The sequence below is a fragment of the Chinchilla lanigera genome, unplaced genomic scaffold (genome assembly GCF_000276665.1).
Source record: "Chinchilla lanigera isolate Chin_1 unplaced genomic scaffold, ChiLan1.0 scaffold00024, whole genome shotgun sequence".
Lineage (NCBI taxonomy): Eukaryota > Metazoa > Chordata > Mammalia > Rodentia > Chinchillidae > Chinchilla > Chinchilla lanigera.
In genome coordinates, this window is record NW_004955425.1 from 16,363,654 (window position 1) to 16,388,603 (window position 24,950).

Consider the following 24,950-nt stretch of genomic DNA (forward strand, 5'->3'; position numbering starts at 1 on the left):
AAAAAAAAAAAAAAAAAAAAGGAGCAAAGGACTACATTTTGTAAATATAAGATTTTATTATATATTTGTTCACTGATAGATCAAAACACATACCAAATCATCAGTGCTTTCCTATTAATTTCTATTAAGCTGGCCACCAAAAACCAGAAATTCGAAACAATCACTGAGATGATCCTTTTGGTATTTTTGGTATCTCATTGCCCCTCAAATGTATTCAGTACTAGTTCTTCCCCCTTTTATTTCTATCCTCAAAAAGGGAGCCACTTTTTAAATTTAACTATCAGTTTTAAGTCACAAATACCATAATTAATTAGCTTACAAATACTCACCTGTCCCTGTTTCCAGCACTCTTTGAAAAGTTTCCAATTATTACTATTTTTATAATCCTTAAGCCACAGAATATGCTTCTCACAGACCCAAGAATGTGGTATATCACCGTACAACTTATTACTGTCATTCACAGCAGATTTTCTTTCTCTAGGGTCTTCTTTGAGCTCTGATTTGACACTCATCTTGGAGGTTTTATTTGGTGGAATTTTGTTTTCAACAACTGAAGCAATTATATCATCAAGAATGTTAGGCATAGTTCGTCCACTTTTGCCACTCTGTTAAGGTAGAGGGAAAATATAAAACTTGTTGAAAAAAACCAGCATTTTTGGGAGAAAAAGTGTAATTTTCTTCCCACACATTATATTTTAAACTAACTTTCACTACTGGAAAACAAAACAAAACAGAAAACAAGACAATATTCCCACCTACCTGAGAATATACAGCTATTTAGTGGGTAGGGTTCCCTAGTCCCTGAACTGTTCCTGAGTGCTGGGGCCAGAAGTCTGGTAGTATAAAAAACTACCAGGTCTGCAGAAGCTGGAAGCATGCTGTTCACACTGCTTTAGGTCTGAGGCAGACGGTACAGATGGGGTGTCCCTGGGGGGCTGCAGCGGGTTTGGAGACAGGGTCTCAATACGTATAGTTCAGGCTGGCCTCGAACTGCAGGCAGTCCTCCTGCCTCAGCTCCCAAGTGCCACAATGAAAGGCGTGTGCTACCACACCCAACTTCCTCCATGTATTTTTAAAAGGTGCTTAGAGTTTTTTCTTACTCAGGCAATGATCTTTTTATTGTTACACAATGCATAATTAAATCTAACTTTGATCTAAATTTTCTGGGTTTTTTTTTTTTTTTTTTTGACACAGGGTCTCATACTATGTCGTTCAGGCTGGTCTTGAACTCACTATGCAGCCCCAGGCCAACCTTGAATTTGTAGCAATCCTCCAGCCTCTGTCTCCAGAATGCTGGGATTATAGGTGTATACCACCACGGCCAGCTGATCTAAGTATTTTAAGCAAAACAAAACATTTGCTTCTATATGGTATTGTTCCAACTACACATACAATTTTCAGATTATGAGGAAGTATTTACAAGTTTCTTACCCTCAAAGAGCCCTTCTGTCCAACCCTTTACCTCGGAAAGAGTTGGAAAACTCCAGCTTTGAAGATACAATGCAAATAAGAACAGGCTTAGCCATACGGCACATCTGATTTAATCTGCATCTATTTTATCAAGTTATTCCTAGCCAACCAACAAGTCTCGAAATCACCTAATTTAAAGCTCATATTTAAACAAATGTGATTTGGGGTTAACAGCGGTAAAAGGCACTTGCCTAGCATGCATGATTCCCTGGGTTCAATCCTAGCACTGCAGAAAAACCCCACAGAAAACATAAATCTGCATCGTGCTCACCGGGGCCCCCATTGAATACACTGGTGCAAAGGCAATGCCAGCATCTGTTGAGCCCACACGTAGCTTGCCAGCTGTTGTAGTCAGTAAATCCCGTAAAGTTGAACCTTGTTCGTTATTCTGGGATGCAGGAGATGATGTTCCATCATTTGTAAAATCAGAGTCATCTTGCTCTCTCTCTTCTTTAAGTTGTTTTTCAAGGGCAAACTCTTTATTTTCTAAAATACAACATTTCACAAAATCTTAAGATTAGTACTGAGGTACAGGTCAAGCTGGGATTTGCATTTTACAGTGAAGATAAAACCTAGTTTTATTCACCTGAAGACAAACTAGAGGATGAGTTAAGATACTTCAAAATGGCATCAGTTTAAATATGAAGACTTTCTGAGTATTTTAGACATGTAGATACTTTGTACCTGTCATAACTGCAAGATTCTACAGCTAAGACAAGCAAAAAATATCTAATAGGTAAGTTAAAAATCTGGTTCTCCAGTATTTTTACTGATAACCAAACTCATCCACAAATCATTCTGTAACTAATTTTTACACAATCTTAGGAAGACTTTTTCTAATAAAACACGTATTTTATTGCACCTAAGCCCTAATTTAAGCAACAAGTCAAAGTAATATTTAGCAGTGATATGCAAATACAGTATCAGTTTATACTAATATACACTTAGTTAATTGGTTATGTTTACCTTTTTTTTCCTCTCTGGCTTTCTGCTCTGCAAGATCTGCTAACCAGTGCAGTGGTGACTGGGATTCTGGAGGAGTTACCTTGCTATCTGTGCTTACATCACTCCCTGGACTGCTGTTGCCATTACTTTCAGACTTCTGAGGGGAATTCTGCTGCTGAGACTCAGGCATGCACAGAGAAATTTTATTACTGTGATTAAGAACATTCTGTAAAACCTAAAGGGTAAAATAATTGAATTTTTAAACACTTTTTCTTTAATTTTTCAGAGTTAAAAAAGTACTCACAGGAAATTTAGACAGTAACATAAAAAGCCTAATTCACAAAAAACACAAGCCCCTCCATTGGACTGCAAATATCAAAAGAAATTTAATCTAACCATGCCTTTTATTTGAATATTTTTACTCACTTGAGATACACCATTCATTGTAGAAAAATTTCCAACTTGTAAGTTCTGTTTGTTAGTACAATGACAATGGGATTCCATACCATATTTTTCCCTAAGAATGTGCATGGCATCTAGAAGATCTGTCAACACTACAAAATAAAATGGTATTTAATAAAAAGATTACCACTGGTTAATAAGTCTATACAACTTTTTTAAAACATTGTTTACAATTTAGTAACATTGGAGCTCTTCTTATAACCTTATTTTCTTTTTCTTCATATTACCCATTTCAAATATAAGAACTGACTAATTTAAACTTTTTTCTCTTATGTCTGTTGTTAAACATTCAGTATTCTGAAATATTTCAGAAGGCTTTCACTGTAAATCCAAAGGCATTTTCATTACTCTGTCTCCCTCTTCTAAAATGGTCTTCTATGGCTTCTTTCATCACTGAGGCTGGGCCTGTCTTCCTAGCTTTATGACATAGATGATTTCCAGTAACTTAGAGCAATACAATTCAAGATTAAACTTCACTTCTCCATTTTAGTATACACCTAGATACTTCTTTAGGTGCTCTTTTACTTTGAATCAAGAGCTGTTATATTAATTAGATTATGTATATGCATACCTACCAGAACCAGGTATAATTTGAGTTGGCATTAAATGTTTGTGATCATGAGGTTGTCCTTTCACACACTTCATCCAAGCATACAATTCTTTATCTGTAAGATAATGAATAAGATACTTTGTCTTATGTTACTCATAGTTTTCCAACTATACAATTTATGGTTATACATAATTAGCAGTTATATAAAATAACAATGAAAGGTTTTACATTGTTTGGTTCTCTAAAATCAGTTCCTCACTCATACATTTACATGTGATTTTTAAAAAAAAGGACGTAATCATGGCCCTTTTCTAAAATTACTACTCTTTATTATCATTAATATATTAGTCATCTTAATTTTGTAAATTTTTTCTTAATTTTCTCCAGTTTTCTTTGTAGTGATGTTAAATCTTTCAGTTAGTTTCTGTCAAACAGGGTTTCTCATTGATCTTAGAACATTTACACTGACACGAACTATCATGAATATGTGACCAAAAAAATGCTGCCATAAACTTAGTATTCTAATTGCTACTATTTCTTTTAAACAGTACCAAGTTGTAAACATTTAAGGTACAGCATGAAACACTCTAGAGAGGGGAAAAATACTCAATACCTTGATCTCAAGGAGAACCTTCTTTACGGATTTAATAACACAGCTACTTAATATGTCACTCTTAAGAACTCTGAAAAAATACCACAAAGCTCAATGAACTGAGTATAAAAAACAGAATGGTTGCTTTATGAAAGCCTAAATAAAAATTCAAATGTAGTCTAAAATTCGCTATCTTTACAATCTTTTTGACTTTTCCCTTCAAAGCCTACACATAACTCGAAAATGTTTTCTGTTTATATTTAGACACTTAAGTTAATCACTACTACATAAAACTGCACTAGCCTAATCAATATGAGTTTTACTTGGATATATAACATTAAAATAACATATACAGATAACAAAGAACATAACATAAGGTACAGGTTATACCTAAAACATTGAAAAGGTCACTAAGACTAAAGTTTTCCAAGCTCACAGTACTTTGAAAATCAACAGCAACGTACACTAAGTTTATTATATAAATACTTCATCTTGTTAAAAAAAAAAAGGCTCATGGCAGCTTATACATCTATGCATAGCAAAGTAAGAGTATATGAGCCAGGCATGGTGGTGCACACCTGTAATCCCAGCCCTCTGAAGGCTGAGGCAGGCAAAACCACATAGTGAGACCCTGTCTCAAAAAGAGTACATGAAAAAAATTTTTTTTCAGGGCTGAGGGTGAAGCTAAGTGGTAGAATGCTTGCTTAGCATGTGCAAGGCCCTAAGTTCAATACAGAAGTTTTCTAAGAATGCAGCTACTTCTATCAACACAAGATGTCCCAATAAATGTACTTTTTAATAAAAAAGGTATTTTACACAGCAGAGATGTATTTCTTGTTATGGTTCCACTTTACTCACACATATAGTATATCCCAGAAGACCTTAGCTGTAGATACATAGACATGCTTCCAAATGCTAAGTGCATGGTGTATAAAAGAGTTACAGAGGGTGAAACTTTAGTAATTTCTACCAGTGGAAAAGATATGGCTAAATAATGATTCATGCCCTGATATGTAACCTTGTAACAAAAAACTATCAACAACATTTACCACTTTCAGACAAAAAACAGTCTACCACTAAGTATTTACTTCTAATACTTCCACAATTCTAATCCTTATTATCAGAACTTTACTCAAAACTTGAAACACATATTAGGCAACCACTTTTTTTTCCGTTCTATCACTGAGCTACATACCTCGTTTCCCCCAACCACTCCGCACACCCATTTTGAGATAGGGTCTCACTACAATATTAAATTCAGGCTGTTCTTGAACTATGTACCCTGGGCTGGCCTCAAACTTGCAATCTTCCTGCTTCAGCCTCTCTTGTGCTAGGATTACAGGTGTGTGCTACCACAGCAAGCGGCCCTTTTTATTTTTTGAGACTGGATAAAAATAAAACCAAAAAATAAAAATAAAATAAAATATTTTTTGAGACTGGGTTTCAGGGTCTCACTAAATAGGCCAGTCTGGCCTCAAATTTGTGGTCCTCATCCTGGCTTCCTGACTAGCTGTGATTACAGGTATATAAACATCACATCTAGTAGATAAACATTTTGTAAAAAGATCTGATGCTTTAAGTTCTTTTGTTTATGTATATATCTATACTTTTTTGCACACAGGGTCTCACTATGTAGTTCAGGCTGGCCTTTAACTCATGTACGCCTGCCTCAGCCTCGTGAGTGCTGGGATTACAGGTGTACAGCACCATGCCTGGCACTCCTTTAACTGTGTAGTATCTCCAAATGTTTTAATAAGTTTTTGCTCAATTTTATTTGCCTAGCAATTACAAACTGTTTCAAAGCTTTGTTTTCAGACTTCAGGGTTTTATTTTTTTGTCTTTTTTGAGACAAGGTCTTGCTATGCAGTTCAGGCTGGCCTTGAGCTCACTTTGTAGCCCAGGCTACAAACTTGCAACGATCCTCCTGCCCCAGCCTCCTGTCCCAGCCTCTTGGGTGCCGGCATTACAGGTGAGCGCCACCATGCCCGGCTTGGCTTCAAATATAAAGTCTTCTTCATTTTCTAAGATCTAGAGGATAAATGGTATCAGTGGCAGCACACTTTTATGCATTTTTATTCAAACTTTATCAACCAGTATTTAGGAAAGAAAGCCCACACAAAGCATTCAAGTATGATTTACATGAATAACTATAACAACAAATTATAAGAGGACTTCAGATTCCCACACACTGGAATCTGAAAGCAATGAACCCTAACCTGAATTTCTTCTACATTACGGAACCACTTGCCTGATGATGAGAGAGGGTGGATATACTCATCAGCTGAGATGCAGTTTAATTCTGCAAAACTGAGTTTTGTAGGGGGAGAAGGAGAGTTAAACCCAGGGTTTCCACCCAGAGTTACAGTCCCAGTTTTTTTTTTCGTTTTTTTTTTTATTTTGAGACAGGGTAGTCTCAATAAGTTGTCCAGGCTGGGCTTGAATTGGGGTGCTATCTCAGCTTCTTAAGAGTACTGGGACTTCAGCGATGAGCCACGGGACCCCTGATTATTCCTTTTAAAAACACACTTTAGGGGTGGGGATTTAGCTCAGCGGCACAGCGCCTGCCTGGCAAGCGGTAGGTCGTGAGTTCGATTCCCAGTACCAGAAAAAAAATAAATAAAAAATAAAAACACACTTTATAAAACTTCTTTAATGTTATATAATCATAATTAAGCTATAAGGAAAACATTGTACAGGTGAACGCTTTTAAAGAAAATAAACAATATAGAAATTTCAATTTCTATTAACTTCTATAAACTAACCTCTAGAACTCTTCCTCTCCTTGGCCTTGTAACAGTCCAAGCAGACCACAAACCCACACTTCTGGCATACCCAGTGAATGTTAAATAATGTTGCCTCACAGGCATCACACATCTCCCGAACTCCTCTCACAGCTCTTTTCCACGCAATTTTGGCTAAAATATAGAGAAAGCAAAAATTAAAAGACAAATCGGCCCTATGTACTTTTGGCTAGAATACAGCCATAAGAAAACATGAAGAGGGCTTTTATTTTTTAAATATTGCTAGAGACTAAATCCAGATCCTAACGTATCCTACACAAGCATTCTACCATTCAGGTATATCACCAGGATTCTTATTTACTTGGGGACACTGGGACACGCAGTACCGGGGACTACCAGATGGGCCCAAATTTTAATCCTTCTGCTTTAGCCTTCCAAACAGCTGGGGTTACAGGTGTGCACCACCATGCCTGGCACACACACTAATAAGGCTCTATCAACTAAAGATGAACAGCAGATTTCTTTATGGGATTAGTATTCATTTTCAAAAGTCACAAATAATCACAAGTGAAAATTAAAAACGGTTCTATCTGAGGTAAGGTTTCTCAACTTTAGCACTTCTGACTTTGAGGCTGCACAATTTTCTTTTGTGAGGGTCTGACCTCTGCATTGTAGGATGTTTAGTGATATCCATGGCCTTTCCTAAAAAGATGCTTTAGTGGTATAGCTCTACTCCCTTCAGTTATGCAACCGAAATTACCTTCAGGTACTGCCGTATGTTCCAGGAGTGACAAACTACTCATTTCAGAGAAAAGAAAGTAAAAAGCCAACATTTACAGTATCCACTGCTAGGTACTTAGGTTGAGTGCTTTACATTTATCCAAATACTATTAAGTGCTTTAAACAAATTTGTGAAATAGTTAACTTTTTCATTTCACAGACTTGATATTCAGAGATTATTTGCCAAAGGTTACACACTAAACAAGGACTAAAGTTGACATTCAAATTCAAACGACTGGGAGGTATTATATCCTTAATATGACAAATGATAAAATTTCACATCAAAAGTAATTTTATCATGTTAATCAAGTTTGTAATGGCAGGAATAGGAAAACGCCATTGTAATTTCATAAATGGTTAATCCATTCAATCTCCAAAAGAATAAATCTATAACTTAAAAAGAAAAGGTGTCACTACAATAATTAAAAATCAGTGAGTGCAAATAAGATTAGGGATGTCTACAGATTAGAAATGATTTAAAAAGAAATTCTTAAAATGATTTGCATAGTGTATTATATTTAACTTCCTTACCATCCTTTTTCACCCAGGACAAAGCTGTTTTCTCAGATGTTACTAACTGACAGAACTTATCACCTATTATTTCCAAGATATATTTAGAAGTTTCTATGTCTAATTCATCCTCTTCATAACTTTCATGTGTCCACAAACTCATAGCTTCATCATCATATTGGTCAGGAGAAGAGAAACCATCTATTCTAACCACTCCATTTTTACTAAATGACAATCTGAAACATTAAAACATAAAACCATTAGACACTAAGTTAAGATTAAAATTAACTTTTATGTTCATAATATAAACACATACATAGAATTTTAAAAATAAGGTAATTCTTCAATAATGCTTTAATTATTAATCAATTTTAATGAAGTCACATGCATATTACACAAATGGTAAAATAAGTAGCACCAAAATTAGGTTATTTCAAAGAATAACATTCTCCTGATCACTATACTTAATTACTTAACTCCAGTCAAATGAAAGCTATTGGAAACTAGGCGTAAGTGTTTACTTATTTACTGACTAACAGGAGTAAAAATGTGAGCTCACTGTTACTCAGAGCAATTCTCTTATTTTATACCCAGCTTTAATCAGGAATTACCTAAGTAATTCACCCAAATCACCTTAGACTTTATTAGCACAAAAAAATGCCAAATACACACTTTCATTAAAATGCTTTATTAAAAAGTACTTAAAACAACATGGATGACACTCTTAATGGAGTTCATTTAAAGTTCAACTGGTCTTAAATTTGGATATCAAATAATGTAATTATTCAGAAGTTTATGGTAAATGATGGTTATTTCTGAATTAACTAGTACATACTCTACTCTCAAGTGAGATATTTGAAATTCACTGAGTGATTCTGTATTCTTCAAAGTGGTAACAACAGTAACATTTTTAATGCCTATTCCTTATATTTTTATTATCTTATCCTTTTTTTTCTTCCTTTTTTTAAAAAAATCAAGTGTTTCTTTGTTTTATCCCATCATCTTACTTCAACTTTGCCTGTTTTTTTTTGGTACCAGGAATCGAACTCACAACCTTGCGCTTACCAGGCAGGCACTGTGCCACTGAGCGAAATCCCCAGCCCCTTCAACCTTGTTATTATCTTTACCTAAACATTTCTTTTCAATTTTCTTGGATTTTCTCATCCTCTCAAATCTACTTTAACTCTTTCTTTTATGTAGAGTACTTCTGTAACTACTTCCTGAAGTCACCTGCTTTTTGGGGACTTGTTGGCTACAAAGACTATGACATAAAGAAAAATTTGAATGTTTGTTTCAGAGTGTCTAATGGGCCACCAGCACAGCAGATTTATCACCAGTAAGCATCTCCTAACTTCTTAGGAGGAAGTTGAAGTTAGGAAAAGAAAGAACTAGTAACAGAGCATTTCATAGGTGCATCGTATCATACTAAGGACCCTGAATACCACTTTATATTATTAAATAGGTACCTCTATAATTCACAGGTTTACTCATAGTCCTGCTATACAAATAGTCACTAAAGAACTCAGGGGCAGAGATGGTATTCAAACCAGGAATGATTGATCCCAGAATGTGACCTATTAACTTGTCTCTATGGGCTACATTACCTAGCTCCCCTTCAGTAGAACTCTTACAAAGCTATGCATAAGTTTTTCACATATTTAGTAATACACTGAATAGGTATAAAGAACTGCAAGTGGCTTTGTATTTTACCACACAATGTATTTTAGTGTGAAATCGGATACGATATTGACAAAGCCTCCTTGGAACCTTGTAATTCTTATTTTTACAGCTAGAAATACTTAGTTTATGTTTATGAGTAACATTGTCAATATGCATTTAAGTCCAATACTTATTGTTAAAATTTAGAACAAAAAAATTTAGTATTATTTTATAATATATCAGAAACATGGAAACTCAAGATTTATCACAATACCAAAAGGGCCTGTTGGTGTAATTTCCAACACCCAGTAAGTGTTTTTCCCCCAATTTCTTATTTTCACTTACCGTCTAAAGTAGTAAAATCTACAAAACACCGGTGAGTGACTTGGTTCTTCTCCCTTTTTACTGCGAATAAGTCTACATTCTCGGCACTTCTGTAAATTAGGCCCTATCTCACAGCAGGAGTCATCCTGTAAGAAGGATTCCCCAGTTTGCTTCAGCTTCTTGACTTTTCGCCAGTCTTTTAATACTGAACGAGGGATGCCAGCTGTAAAATCAGTAGGGAATTATTAGCAAGATTATGCTTTATAAAAAAGTATACCCCCTTGAGATGAAATTCAAATCCAACTATGACAACAAGAACACTGAAAAGAAGCAAAAACACCAGTGTTCCAAACCAGCTAGGAAGCTTAGTTGCTAATCAGTGTTACTTACCAGATGAACCAGACAACGTTTATGTTAGTACATTGGAAATGCATAACAATGTATTTTCCAGCTGACTGAACCCTTTGCGCATCAAATATTCCTATGTAATATTCTCATGTACGCTAACATGAGGATCATTCATGTATCGCAACTAAAAATATCCTTCTACACAAAAATTATCCTTCTATTACAGTAGCCTCTATTTGATAACGAATTGGTGGCAGTGGCATCCTTTGGAAAAAGAAAACAGGTATGAAGACAGGAAAAGAAACTGGTCTGTCTTTATTGATAAAAGTGTTTTTTAAAAGGCACTGAGCTATACACCGTGACGTATGCCTGTAATTATTCTAGCTACTCTCAGGTGGCTGAGGCAGGAGGATGGTCTGAACCCAGGAGTGTAAGGCAAGCCTGGGTAAAGCAGCAAGACACCATTCTTAAAAGGGGTTGGTGTAAAGGCATCAAAGGAGTATAAAGAGGGAGAAAAAACCGTCAACTGCACTACATAGTCTGATATTTGTAGGGGGAAAAACTAATTGACAATCCTGTATGTCATACTGCTCCACAATTTTCATATATTTGAACTTTCTAAGAGTAAGAACAATGGTTCAAGTAATCCGTCATTTATACAGCAGGAAGATTCCTTAAACTGGGGAAATACATGTAAGTTAAATTTTGTCTACTACAGTTTTGAAAACATATTCATTTAAAAGAGACCAGCAAGAGACCAGCAGTATTTGTTGACTCAAATTTTATCCTGCCCATGTTAAAGTATTTACATAATAGACATCAGATTTACGGATGTTTTTTGGAGGGGGGTCTTTTTGAGATAGGGTCTCTCTGTGCAGTGAAGGCCGCCCTTGAGCTCACTTTGCAGGCCAGGCTGTTCTCGAACTCACAAAAACCCTCCTGCCTCAGCCTCCGGAGTGCTGGGATTACAGGCGTGTACCACCATGGCCGGTGGTAGATTTACAGATTATTATTCCTGTCTTATTGAAAGAATTATGTCCTATCCCCACTTTGTGCATAAGAAGTACAACTATTCTCCTGAGATGAGATACTTCTTGGAAAAACTTGTAGAAATTATATCCAGAGCTCCTATTATTAATTGACAGTATTTAGAGTAGAATTACAGAAAAAAAATCACCCCCACTGGGCAAGGAGTCCTGTTTTTAAACTACAGAGTGAGATTAGAGGGTAGCTCAATTAAATCTGGGTCCAATTATTAAGCTAAGATTGCCGTCTCATTCTTTACATATTTTTCCCTCTTCTGTCTCTGTGTTAGGGCAAGGAGCCAATTATTCGGTTCAATCCACTAAAGACACACTCATGTCCGTGTTTATTCTCTTTCCTTGTCATTCTGTCTCTCTCTCTGGATAGACAGGTTTCCAAACAGCAGGTGTAAAATGTTTATTTCTTCCACTGTATGTAAAGATGGATTTTCTTCCCTATGGGCTACATTAAAAAAACAGCTTTTAGAAAGTGAAATCTCACAGGGCTGATAAATTTTTATTTGGTATGCTTTCTTGCAAACATTTATTCCACTAAAATAAATTAAACATAACGTTTCTATTTTTGCCAAAGAAATAACTTTACCCAATGCTCTTTTAATTTCAGATAATGGGGGCTGGGGATTTAGCTCAGCGGCAAAAGCGCCTGCTTGGCAAGCGCAAGGTCGTGAGTTCGGTTCCCGGTACTGGAGAAAAACTAAAAAAAATTCAGATAATGGAACAGTTCAGAGTATGGAGTTCCATACTACTGTGAACAATTTAAATAGTAGTATAATAAACAGACCTTTCAAAGCAAACTTCGATTATGTGACACACATAAGCACTTTTGAGTTTTTTTAAAACAATGAATGAATTACAAAGACATTCAAATGAATTTTTGAGATTATAATATTTACTTCTAGATTAGGACACACGTGGCTTATGAATTTAGGTTCAGTAGTATTTGTACAATAAATAAAACTTCATCCTTCAACTCTATATATCTAATTTACTAGAAATACTTAAAATCTCAAAGTCTGAGATTAACATATTTAGTTAAAAAGACTATACAATCCAGTATTCCTATTGTAGAGTAACAACCTTTTGAACTGCAGTTCTAGATCAGCAAATCCACAAATAGTTTTTCTAACAAAAGGAAACTGGGTAGGAGGAAAACAAAGAGATAAGCACATTGTAAACCTGTGATCAGGTTAACCCACCAGTTTTGCGTATCACAAGATTAGGGATAAATTTAAATTTGGTGGGCAGTATTAGGACATAAAATAAATTTATTAAAGATTAGTCATAAAAATTCAACTTTTAAAATAAAAACGAAAGGCAGCAGATATGAAAACATTCCAAAACACTAAAGCAAAATCTACCATATCTTGCTGTAGAATGCACTACATGTGTATGTGTGCATGAAAGTGTAATTATACATGTACAATTGTGTATGTAACTGTACTACATCCTCTAAGTGCAAGCCTAACTTCTCATAAACTGACCATATTTTATGATATTGGAAAGGTCATATTTTTATACACTCAGGTTTAGGAATCTCTTACAAAAATTCTATCTTTTGAACTTTTGAACTAAATAGCCTGGAACAAAAATAAGTCAACTATGTCTAAAATTAATAGATGGCATTTAATAATCACTTAGTGTTATTTTATACTTGAACAAATAAGGAAAACATCAAAAACAAACACAAAAACCAAAACCAAAAAAGGTTTTCCAAAACTCAGTATCAGTTACCAAGTCAGGGAGAAGTGATGAAGCATAACTTGGTGTAGAGGAGAGAAGAAGGTACTCATTCCAGCCACTGTCCTAGGACTCATAAAACTGTAAACATTCAATCTTAAGATGAAAAGAACCTATGCATTACATTTAGAGTTAATTTTATAAATTTAATGGCATAAGAGTTTTCTAAATGTTAAAAAGTTGGAATGATCCTATACTTGTTTTCTGTAAGTTTAACTCAAAAAGTACTTAAATACCCAATCACCAAAGGAAATGTTACCTGAGATACAAAAAAAACAATTATTGACCACACTAAGGCTAATGAATACATTGGGAATAGTAAGAACAGGTAAGAAAAAGCAACACTGTATATAGGCCAATATTCAAGAAAGTGGGGGTAGCCTTCGCTGTCAATTACCCTCTCTGCCTTCTGACTACACTTGCATTTCAGTCTGTCACTCTGTCTCTAGAAGGGGTTGTCCTTTGTTCCTTTACTTTCTGACTGCCCTTTTCTATGATTCGACCCTCCTGTTTTTGTCTCCTTCACGTTGTCTCTGGTTTCCACACAGGCATGTGAGAAAACCTCATTCTGTGAAAAGGCATAAATAAGAGCCTTAGGTATCCAAGTGCTTGTGAAAGTATTTCTTGAACATCCACACTGGCACAGTATATCATATGTTGTATGTGGATGGATATATGAATATAATGAAACTGCTAAGTGCTTTCTGCACTGTGCATCATACCTACAAAGAAATAACCTGAGAAAAACTACTTCTGGAGTAAGGACACAGAAATAATTCACAGTAAATGTTACTGCTAAGTATCACTTATTCCATCCAGCTGTGGCCACAAGGAAATCTGAGTTTTTCTAGTTTTAAAGATTTTACTTATTATGGACATTCCTGAAATCAGAAATGAACATACAAAACCCACAAGACTCATTTTTAAAGAACTTTTATCCACTGTTAATGACTGTTTGAGCAGCATTATTAAACAGATGGTAATTTCAATAGTTACAATTTTGTGATATAATATGGGTAACATGGGTGATATTCGACCTTTAAGTAATTCTCTTCTAATTATGTAACTTAAACTAAGCAGGATTTCTTTTCTGATTAAATCTTGTTACAGTTAAATATCTTAGCTAGTATTAGGAATCCATTTTTGATGTGATACCCCTAACTGCATTTTAATAGTTTTTAGAAGTGTTCTAAATAATGAGTAACACTTAAATTGCTCAGTTATACACATTACCTACGAGTCCTAAGTAAAATATATGTATTTCTACAAGTCTCTTAAAAACCAAGGGGTAAGCATTCTGGCTTCCTCTTAGAAAGCACTTGTGAAATGCAGAGATGAGGTCAGTAAGTATATTTTAAAACTATGCATGCAAATAAATGGAGGCCTTCCAACTAAATTCTTTGCAGAACCACACTATTACTGCCATAATATTTCTCCATTTTACCTGAGACAAAAATTATTTACTTACCACTATTACTGTTGCTCTGTAACTTTAGTTTACTTTTTTCTTTGGCACTCCTGCTGAGAACTCCATTGGGTTTTACATCTTCCTCTGCTTCACCTTTTCTTTTCTGTAAGTCATTTTGCTTCTTTTTGTAAGTTGGCTTAGGCTGTCTCTTAGTCCTCTGCTCTGACTTGCTTTCACTTTCATCTGAGTCTCCACTGTCAGAGCCGGACTCGTAAGTTCTTTTGGCTTTTCTCCTATTGACTTTATCATCTCTTACATATTTATCAATGATGACTTTACTGTCTACATTATTTTGTATATCATTGGATGTAGAGGCTATTAAGTTAACGGAACACGGCTTAATAATTTCTGATACAGCACTGCCAGAATTTTCAATTTTATTAGTATTTTTATCTTCTTCTGAGTGTCTAGTAAGCCAGGCCTTTTTCAGTTTAGTATGGTAGTTTGGTTGACTTGTCTGGGATACTTGCCCATTTCCTACAGAGTTTGTTTTGTTAATTGTACTACAGACTACAGTATTATCCAAAGGAAGGGAGGCTGATACTGTCTGATTTTTCCCAGCATTAAATTCAGTCTCATTGACATTACTACTTTTATACTGAGCTGCAGCCAATGCTGCCTTGTGCTTTTTTAAATGGATAAAATCAGTTGTGCCTGGGAAGCCTGAGCTAGACTGAAAAACAGCACTTCCTGTCTTACTACTAGCCACAGTAACTGGAACCATGGTGCTGACCTTGCATTCTTGTGTTGGAGCTACTGACTGACTAGCATTTTTTGATGAGATACATTCTAAGGAAGTAGAGGCCAAAATGGTATTTGATAAAGAGTAAATTACTTCTGAGCCACCCCAGCTGGAAACACCAGTGGTAGTAACAGCAGATGTGTAGACATCTGTTTTGGTATTACATAGTGTATTTACAGCAGACATGACTGAAGTGGGAACACTGCCCAGGGAGACAGTCTCTAAGTTTTTTTCAGATTTCATGTGAGCACTTTCTGAATTCACATTTGGTAGAATGATTCTTGCAGGCTCTCCAGCTTCTGCTGGTTTGTGGCAATCTGTTTTATGCGTCCCAGCTGAAGATCTTTCACTAACTCGATCTCTGGAAGCTAACTGCATTGCTGTCATGCTATCAATTTTTGTGCTAGAAGGTGGACGCACAATGACAGATGCCACAGCTGCCTGTGACTTTCCACTGCTTTTCTCCACATGCCATTCCACTTTCTCCTTGCTGAGGTGATTAGTAGACCTCCACATTTCTGTCAAACTGTGCTCAGAAGAACTCTTCAAATGTGACTGAGCGTCTTTAGGCTCAGGAACTAGAGTGGGAGGCTTCTGTGACTCTTGCACCTTTCCAGAAGCATTCACTGGTATTGCTGGAGTTAAAGTCGGAGGGGAAAGGCTTCCATAGCTGCTTTCCTTTCTTTCTACACTGTGGTGGACTGGCGGGTGAAACACTGGTGCTCTGTGTAAAGCAGGCATGCTGCGGAGTGTGTTTGTAGAAGAGACTGTCAAATGGGTAGGGCTCCTACAGTCACTTCTGAATGTTGTTACCGAGTGAGATGCAATCTGATGGGGAAGATGTTCTAGTGTCTTGCCTACTAAACCTTCATTTTCTGGCTGATGTTTTATCAGAGGTGGAGGTTTTGAAAGAGATGACATAAATGAAGTCAGAGTTTGAGGATTAGCTGCTGCTGCAAGGGAGTTACTCTGCTTTTCAGTATAAATACTTGAAACCTCTTTGGATGGGTACGACCTTGGTGGCTCATTGACTACACTATTGGACAATGTAGTGAAATAATTACTTTGGGGCAAACTTGGAGGCACTACATGCTTCATTTTATAAAGCTCTGATACTGAGCGTTCCACATCTTTATCTTGTTTGGTAACATGGCTTTTAGGGCTAGAAGATGATGATGCCACTCTGGAATAATTATCTCTTTCACTCTCAAGTCCCTTGATTTTAGTTGTAAAGGGAGCAACATCAATACTTTCTTGAAGAACTCGACGGTGTTCCTCTTTGTATTTGTTCAATCTCTCTCCAGTCTCCTGGGGTGGTCTCTGCAACTGACCTAATCCTGGATCCACAAAGTGCCTATGCAGGTGACAGTCTTTTCCAGTCTGTGACCTATTTAGATCCAGGTCATGTTTTGCTGATGTCGATGCGACAGACCGTAAAGGTTCCATAAAAGCTTTCCTTTCCAATTCTCTGTAAAGAAAAAGACAGAGGTTTCTGTAATTACCCTTTCTCATAAAATACAGATATACCCTTTATTAAAACACATCTCTGCATGTATTCTAACATCAAGTAAATTAAAAGACATAGCACTACAGAAAAAAACGACTGCAAAGCTGATTTTAGACAACTGTTAAATTAAGAAAAATTGTGGGAAAAAAAAAAATCACCAAGGTATTTTAAAGTTTAGAAGCACTAATGAGCTTACTCTTTATGGTGATCTGCTAAAGTCTTTGTCAACGGTGGACTGGAATGTGCTGTCATTTTAAGAGGCCGATGTGGCTCTGCACTAGAGGGTCTGACAGGAATGTGACTGAGTAACCCAATGCCGTCTGCTGAAGTCACAGGGGTGGGTTGATGTAACCAAGGATTAGGAGAATTCTGTTAAAACAAATAAACAAACAAAGTAGATTTTAGTTAACTGAAAAAGACTACACTCAGTATCATAGAACTTTAATAGCATACTTATTAAATCTCAATTTTTTCAAAATAAATCTGATGAGAAATATTCAAATAATCAACAAAATTGTATGGATTTTTCTATTCTATGCAGAAAGCTAATCAGTGAAATCCAGTAATTTCTAGAAATTTACTGTTATTTTTACTAAAAGCAGGTCTCAAATTAGTACTTTTAACTTACTATATATGATGTCCAAAGAACCTAATTTATATGATTTCATATGACTCTTAATACCAAAATATATGTTGTTAGCGATGTAGTCTCTCTTGTTTTAGGTCTTTTTGAGACAGGGTCTCGCTATGCAGTTCAGGCTGGCCTTTAGCTAACTTTGTAGCCCAGGCTGGTCTCGAACTCGCAACAATCCTGCTGCCTCAGGAGCAAGGTATTCCTAAATACATTTCACAGGTTCATTTGCCTATTTTTGTGATAAATATAATGTTTTTTAATGTAATACTTTACTTACAATTGAATTAGGTGTTTTTTCCCCTCAGACAGTGTCTCCCTATGTTTGCTGTTAAGGCTGGCCTCGAACCCATGGTGATCTACCTGCCTCAGCCTCCCAAGCGCTGGCCAGGCTACTGACAAGAGTTAAATTTTCAAAGCCTAAATGTCCTGTATTACACTGTAAGCTATAAACATTGTTGGGCCAGAAACTTGGGAGGTATAAAAACACAGCAAAGTTAATTTTCTGTGTTAATATGCTGCCTTTTTTACAACTGTGTATGTGGTAACAATAACCTGTATGTTGAGACATGTACCTAATGACATGTTAGGGTTTGTTTCTATACTATTCAACTCACTAACATTCTTCCAAGTATACTCTCTGAATGTCAATAGGATGACAGCCAAAGATGGAAAATAAAAGGGAATAAACTGTAGAACTCAAATTGATAATGTAAAATCAACATGATACCATACCAAAGATATCCTGCTTCTTATGGTTTAGATCTGAAATGGCCCAAGTCTCATGTGAGGGGGTGGGGAGGTTAAAAGATGACTGATCATGGGGCTGCTACACTCAGTGGTCAATTCAATTCACAGCAGACTGTTTTAGGAGGTGGGGCTGGGTAAAAAGAGGATGGTCACTGGGGGCATGACTTGGAAAGTATAGTCTTGTCCCTGGTTCCTTCTTCTATCTCTGCTTCCTGGGTGCCAATGGCTAAGTACTTTTCTGTAACATGCCCTTCCACTATACCATTTCTGCCGTGGAGCTAGCTGACCATGGACTGAACTCACTGGAAACGGAACCAAATAAACTTCTCCTCCTTTAAGTTGTGTCTGTCAGGTACTGTGTCCCAGTGACAAGAAGGCCAACCAAGTACACTGCTATAAAATTACTTTGATTAAAAGCATACAGTGTTGCCATAAACTTCATATATAAGGGTCATTCAAGTAAGTAATGACACAAAAGGCCCAGATTTTACAAGGCTCAAAAATCCTAAAGTACAATCAAGTATTGGCAATAATATTTTTGCTCTATAAAATATTATTCAAAATTTGGGTTTTCTTTTAAGCTCTTAAGTTGTCTTCATTCTTTATAGAATCAAGTAAAACTATTATCTTTATTTGAGTTTATGCCTGAGGAGTCAATACCCCTAACATTATTTTGGAGTATTTAAATGTAAACATTATAGTGAGTCCAGACAGAATTAAATTTTCTTAGAAATAAAGTATAGGCATTTATAAAATGAGAGAAATATATTTAACATTTGCATCTATGGTTTAATACTACTTACTGTTGGTTAAACAGTAAACAAGTATCTTGCTGATGAACAGAAAATTATGTTGCTGCATTTTGACACTTAAAATATAAAAGGACTATTTTTATTTCAAAATATCCTTTCAACAATATTTTGTGATAAAATTTCCTTCCATAAAGTTTTGTTTATTGCTAATTTTGTCATTTAAAAAAATATTCCTGTAAAATATTATTCAAAATTATTTCCTAATCTAGTATCTTATGCTTATAGTTTTTCACTCTGGACACATACCAGCGGTAAGGAATCTTCACTTTTGCTCAAAGCATTAAATTTATTTCTTCGTAAAACAATTTTACACAAGTAAATAAATCATTTTGTTCTGACAGTCACAAAATCTACTAAGCAGTACTCCTTTCAAGTCATTTCTATTAGTTCCTTAGATCTGTTTTGCAAGGTTTAGATCTTATGGGAGAATACCCAAAGCTATTTGCCAGCTTTTGGCTTGTGTTCCTGTAGCCTATCCTTCCATGGGTGTGACTACACTGATGACATATGACATGAATGGCTACTGACAGAGTTACAATTTCAAGACCTAAAGGTACAATGAAGAGTCAGAGGTAAAATGTGAGTGCAATGTACCCTCAAGCCACAGGTCCACTTTCAATTCTGGCAAAGACGATAATGTAGTGATTAGTGAGTCCTCCTTGATTTAGACTACATAATCTCATATAATTTTACCAATCATAGAGGCAACAGCACCATCAAGAATGGGAATAGGAACCTTGTGATTATTGGAAACACAATTATGAAACTAAGATGTGCCAGCATCAAATGTGCCAAGGCTGGTACAGAATAAATTGTAGTTATCACTGCTAACTTCATTAAAGAAAGCCGAAGTGCCTATGAATGCTGAGCTAAAGAGTTATGTTTGCAATGAGAATAAAGCAAAAGAAACATCCCTCAAAGTTATTAAAACTCAGCCTTGCATTACTAACTAGTAGGAGGTACCCCTTATTATCACAGTCACCAATCACAAACTGCTAGTCATGACCATGGTTTATGCCATTACAAATAATAGCTCCCCTTAAAAACTGCTGGCAGGACCACCACCTTGCACCTGCTGGCATCATTCATGGTGCATGCCTGCCACTGCCAACTATCAGGTGTGCCAATGCCAACCAATAACCTCAAAAGGCTGTCAAAAAAGCACATGACATTACGAAGGTGCTAAAAACACTTTCACTGCAACAGTATTCACAACAGTCAAGACATAAAGCAACTCAAACATCCACTGACAAAGGAATAAATACAAAAATTGTGGTGGGGGGCCTGGGGATTTAGCTCAGCAGCAAAGCGCCTGCCTGGCAAGTGCAAGGTCGTGAGTTCGGTTCCCGGTACCGGTGAAAAACCAAAACAAAAAAAAAGAAAAAATTGTGGTGGGATGGGAATGTAACTTAGTGGTATAATGCTTGCCTTGCATGCATTGAGACCTTGGAGTTCAATTCCCCAGTACTGCCAAAGAAGTAAGGAAAGTCAGGAAATGTGGTGTGGGTGTGCTTACACACACACAAGAATAATATACAACTGTAGCCTGGTGTGTGGCTTACACCTGCTGTAATCCTGGCACTCGGGGGACTGAGGCAGGTGGTCAATATGAGTTCAAGGCCACTCTGGGCTACATAGGGAATTCAGTACAGATTAAACTACATAGCAAGACCCTGTCCAAAAAAAAAAAAAAAAAAAAAAATACAGCTGTAAAGAATAAGAGCATTCAGTCACATGGGATGACATAGATGAAGTTTGAGGAAATTATGCTGAATAAAATAAGCCACTAAGGAAAAGACAAACACTGGATGATTTTACACATATGAAATATCTAAAGTAGTCAAAAATCACAGTATCAAGAACCATTAAGGAAGGAGGTAGCTGCCAAGTGTCAATGGGAAAGGAATTAAATGCCTAATGAGTATAGTTTTAATTCTACAAGACAGAAAAGTTCTAAAGTTCTGTTACACAACGCTTGACACTGGTTAAGATCTGTTTGGGATCAGAACCTTATAAATCGAGGCTAGGGCCTGGGGGCCTCAGTGGTTCTGTGATGCCGTGACAACTGCAGCCTAAGATTACATCAGCCTAAGATCACCTCCACCCTCCAAGTCATAGCAACTGATCCTCACCAACATAAGATCCTCATCAGTTTAAGATCACGGCTGTGCTCTAATTCATCTGATACTCCTCCCAATTATTGTGTGCACCCAATCAAAAGTGCCTAGCTTGGAGTGTCACAGTCTCTGCCCAATACTGAGGCACTGACTGTCTAGCCCTTCTGTAATGCATTACTAAGTACCTCTGTTTCTTAGTTCATCCTTTGGCCATAACCCTCCATATAGGCAGCTGGGGAACTTGGCCAGGACCCCAATAAAGATGGCAAATTTAATGGAATATACTTTTAACCAAAAAAAACAAACAAAAATGTGTTCAGAACATTCAAGGGGGCTATCTGAAGAGCATTTTGAGTAGTGCAAAAGCTAAGACTGTTTCCTGGGAATTTGATAGTGACACTCATTTCTCCATTTTTTAATACTGAGTCTGATACTGCCCCCTCAGAGCTTATTCAAAGCATAAAAAGAATTTGCTAGAGAAACCGCACAGTCCACACTAAGGAAAACAAGGCCTATATCCCCAACTTTAGCAACTGTCTCTTACAAAGAAAAAACCTTAGCTGTAACTTTCCCAAATGTTGGGAATCTCCAACCTTGGTCAGCCTTAAAGAAAACAAGGAGTCACACATATTGTAATATACAGGGTCTCACTATATAGTTCAGGGTGGACTTGAAGTCACACTGACCCTCCTACCTCAGCCTCCCAAGTACTGGGATTACAGGTGCATGCCACCAGGCCTGGTGTAATATATTATTAAAATAATACATTCGGCTGGAGTATAACATAACATCTTTTAATGAATAGTGTGATCAATAACCTTACAATTTTATGTAAAGTTTAACCAACAAATTTCACTTGTAAAAATTTAGATGCATAAAATAATTACCAATATAGACCAGTGACAGTGAACCTACAGCAGGCATGCGCAGCAAGCTATCACTGAAAGCTCTGCAAGTTTTACCATCACTGATAGACATGAATCTACATCTGTTAATACTATAATATGAAAGGTTCCACTTCTTTTAACAATCTGCTTTTTGTTAGCAGGATTTTCTGAGATTTCTGCTTCTACTCCTCTGAGGTTACTAAGAACCTTGAAAAACAACCATCTAAAAATGCGAACACATTTTATAATAGGAAATGACCTTTTAAAAAATGGAATACTGAAAAGGCATCTATACATTGATATGTGGCAAACCAATGTCACTTACTCTCCTTAATGAAGCTTCAGCATTAACTGCATTTTCTGGATGAACCCACTTAGAGGAAGGCAGACCGAGTCCTGAGTATGTGTGAGTTCCATTTGGGTATTGCCAAATAATTGGATAAAGTCCAAGCTGATTATATGAAGCAGAAGGATGGGCTTGTCCAAGAAGATGAGGTGACTGATGCTGTAACAACTGTTGCTGCTGCTGGTGTGCTAGGGCTAAGTGGCTCAAGCTACTGGCATGAGCACTCTCTAGGCGTGGGTGGCCACCAAGTAAGGAGGCAGTAGGCACTCCTGGTAACACAGTGGGAAGTAAGTGAGGGTGATGAACAGAGTGGTGTGGACCACTAGTAAGAGGATGAGTGTTAATGGTAGGTAATGGAGTTTGACTGGATGATCCGGCCAGTAAGTGGGGTGCAGGAGTTAAGGCAGGGTGATGGGTACCCGGATTCAAACAGGTTCTATGGGAGGACGAATGAAGAGGGAAAGGATGATGGCTTAAGAAAGGTGAAATGTGATTAGCTCCTGTTTCTGATCCAACAAGAGCAGGATCTCTATATACTGTGAAATGCTCGTTTTTATCAATAATAAGAGGGCTCTTTGTTGTTTCCAGTGTGCTGCCTCTAGCAGAAACTGGATGGAAACTGCATCGTGACAAGTCATGCTCCATTTTATGTGCCAGTCTTCTTTCACCAGTGGCTTGGCTGTTCACATATGTGGTCTTAGACTTTACAGAATCAGGAGAATGGGTAATTTTGGGTTTAACAACTTCAGGAGAAGAAATGCATTTAGTCTTGTGAGCATCTACTGAAGTGTTTAGTTTAGATTTTGTAGTCTCTGGGGGTGGACTCCGCTTATGAAGCTTATCTTCTGGGACAGGAACTGCATTTAAAGAAGACATGTAAGATACATAATGGTTTTTCTCTTTCTCCATGTCCAGGTGATCATTTCCTGAAGCATTTATAACACCAGACTGGGTTAAATCCACTTTAACTACATCACTAACCCAGCTCTGGTCAGAATCCTGTTTTGCTGTTTCTAAGCATTTTGCATTTGCAATTGAATGTTTTGGATCGCTAATATTAGGATCCACTTTCTCAACTGTCTGGAGGCTGAAGGTACTTGAGTTTTCCTGAGCCACCTTTTCTGAGTTAGTGTCATCTGTAATATCGATAGCACATGTTGGTGTTGGTGGCCTCGGTGTGAACTTCTCCTTTGGTAGTAACTCCACAGTGTGTGTGTTTCCCATACTGCATTCCTGAAGAAGTACATCACTAGCATTATGATCTTCAAGTGTAGACTGTTCTGATGAATGCATAATCATTTTTTCTTGAAGCTGAGTATCAACAGACTTTCGCTTCTCTGCTTCTTCAAGTTTATCTTCCTGAATTTGAGCCCAAGGAGGCTGGATATCCATTAGGGTCTCTTCTGCTTTCTCACTATCCTGCAATTTTCCTTCTTCTCCATTGATCTTTGAAGAGTTTTTATTTTTCAAATCATGTTCTGGCTTTTGCTCTGAGGAATTGTCAGTTATTCTTTTATTTGAATTTTCTGAGTCACTGTTCTCAGAAAAGTCTGAAACATTGTCAGTCCGTGGTCTTTTCATATTCAGTTTCTTTTCATCCTCCTCAGGTTTCCTTCTTTTATTCATCAAGTGTTTGTTTTTACCTTTAGGATTTTCTGTAAGATTAAAAACAGAAGAGATTTATTTCTTATATAGTACTAAATAAATATATTTTCATTTTCAGTCCTTTAAAAAAAAGTGGGTACTACCTCCTCGTGATATAAAATCGTATTTTTCTTCTTTCATCTTTTCCTCATCTGGGATACTGCTATCTGAGCCCTTTCTCTTATTTGGACGAATATTTCTTTGTTGCTGTTGCTGGTGTGTATTCTGTTTTGGTACAGCAGCTTGAGAATTCATTGCTGGTCTGGGACTATTTGCTTGGGCACGTGTGTAATGACCCTACAAATAAGCAATCAACAATGATTTTTACACCAGATTCTAAATAGCCTACTAAGAGAAAATATTTCTATTAAAATCTATTACCGGTAACATACATACGTGAACAGCGTTGATACTTTGATTGGCACGAGACCTTCGTCGTGATGTAATGCCAATATTTTCACCTTTTAACAAGGAGTGAACAACATCGTCTAGAAAGGTCATTTGAACCATAGAAGGATCGACATTCTGTGGTTCGAGTACCTAATTCATGACACAAAACAAAAACAAAATTAAATACAGTGAGCTAATCAGTATTTGGTACAATTTCTTTCCTTAGTACAAAGGCTTAGAAATCAACTTGTGATCTCTTAATTTATAAGACAGTATCAGATTTACATAATGAATTTTAATTATCAAAGATAAAAATTACATGTTCAACATTTTGAAACATGGTTTCAACTGCTAGCCAAGAATTAAAAAGCAAACACCATTCACTGCAAGTTTACCTTGAAAAACAAGAATAGGAATTAATCAAGAATATAAATCCAAATACATAGCTATAATATCACAAAAAGAATACAGATGTCGAAGTTAGCAAATATATAT

At 36.5% G+C, this 24,950-nt stretch overlaps 1 protein-coding gene across 1 annotated transcript in view; it reads right to left on the reverse strand.

Annotated features, from left to right (window-relative positions):
• Jmjd1c (jumonji domain containing 1C) overlaps positions 1–24,950 on the reverse strand; it is a 209,239-nt gene that overhangs the window by 20,340 nt on the left and 163,949 nt on the right. Inside the window, exons 7-19 of the mRNA XM_013514771.1 lie at positions 24,462–24,605; positions 24,170–24,362; positions 22,401–24,076; positions 17,075–17,247; positions 14,630–16,839; positions 10,055–10,256; positions 8,072–8,286; positions 6,782–6,934; positions 3,453–3,542; positions 2,842–2,969; positions 2,437–2,650; positions 1,742–1,956; positions 330–605 (exon numbers count right to left, since the gene is read on the reverse strand). Of these exons, the coding sequence (XP_013370225.1) occupies positions 330–605; positions 1,742–1,956; positions 2,437–2,650; positions 2,842–2,969; positions 3,453–3,542; positions 6,782–6,934; positions 8,072–8,286; positions 10,055–10,256; positions 14,630–16,839; positions 17,075–17,247; positions 22,401–24,076; positions 24,170–24,362; positions 24,462–24,605 (5,889 nt within the window). The remainder of the gene's footprint in view (positions 1–329; positions 606–1,741; positions 1,957–2,436; positions 2,651–2,841; positions 2,970–3,452; positions 3,543–6,781; positions 6,935–8,071; positions 8,287–10,054; positions 10,257–14,629; positions 16,840–17,074; positions 17,248–22,400; positions 24,077–24,169; positions 24,363–24,461; positions 24,606–24,950) is intronic.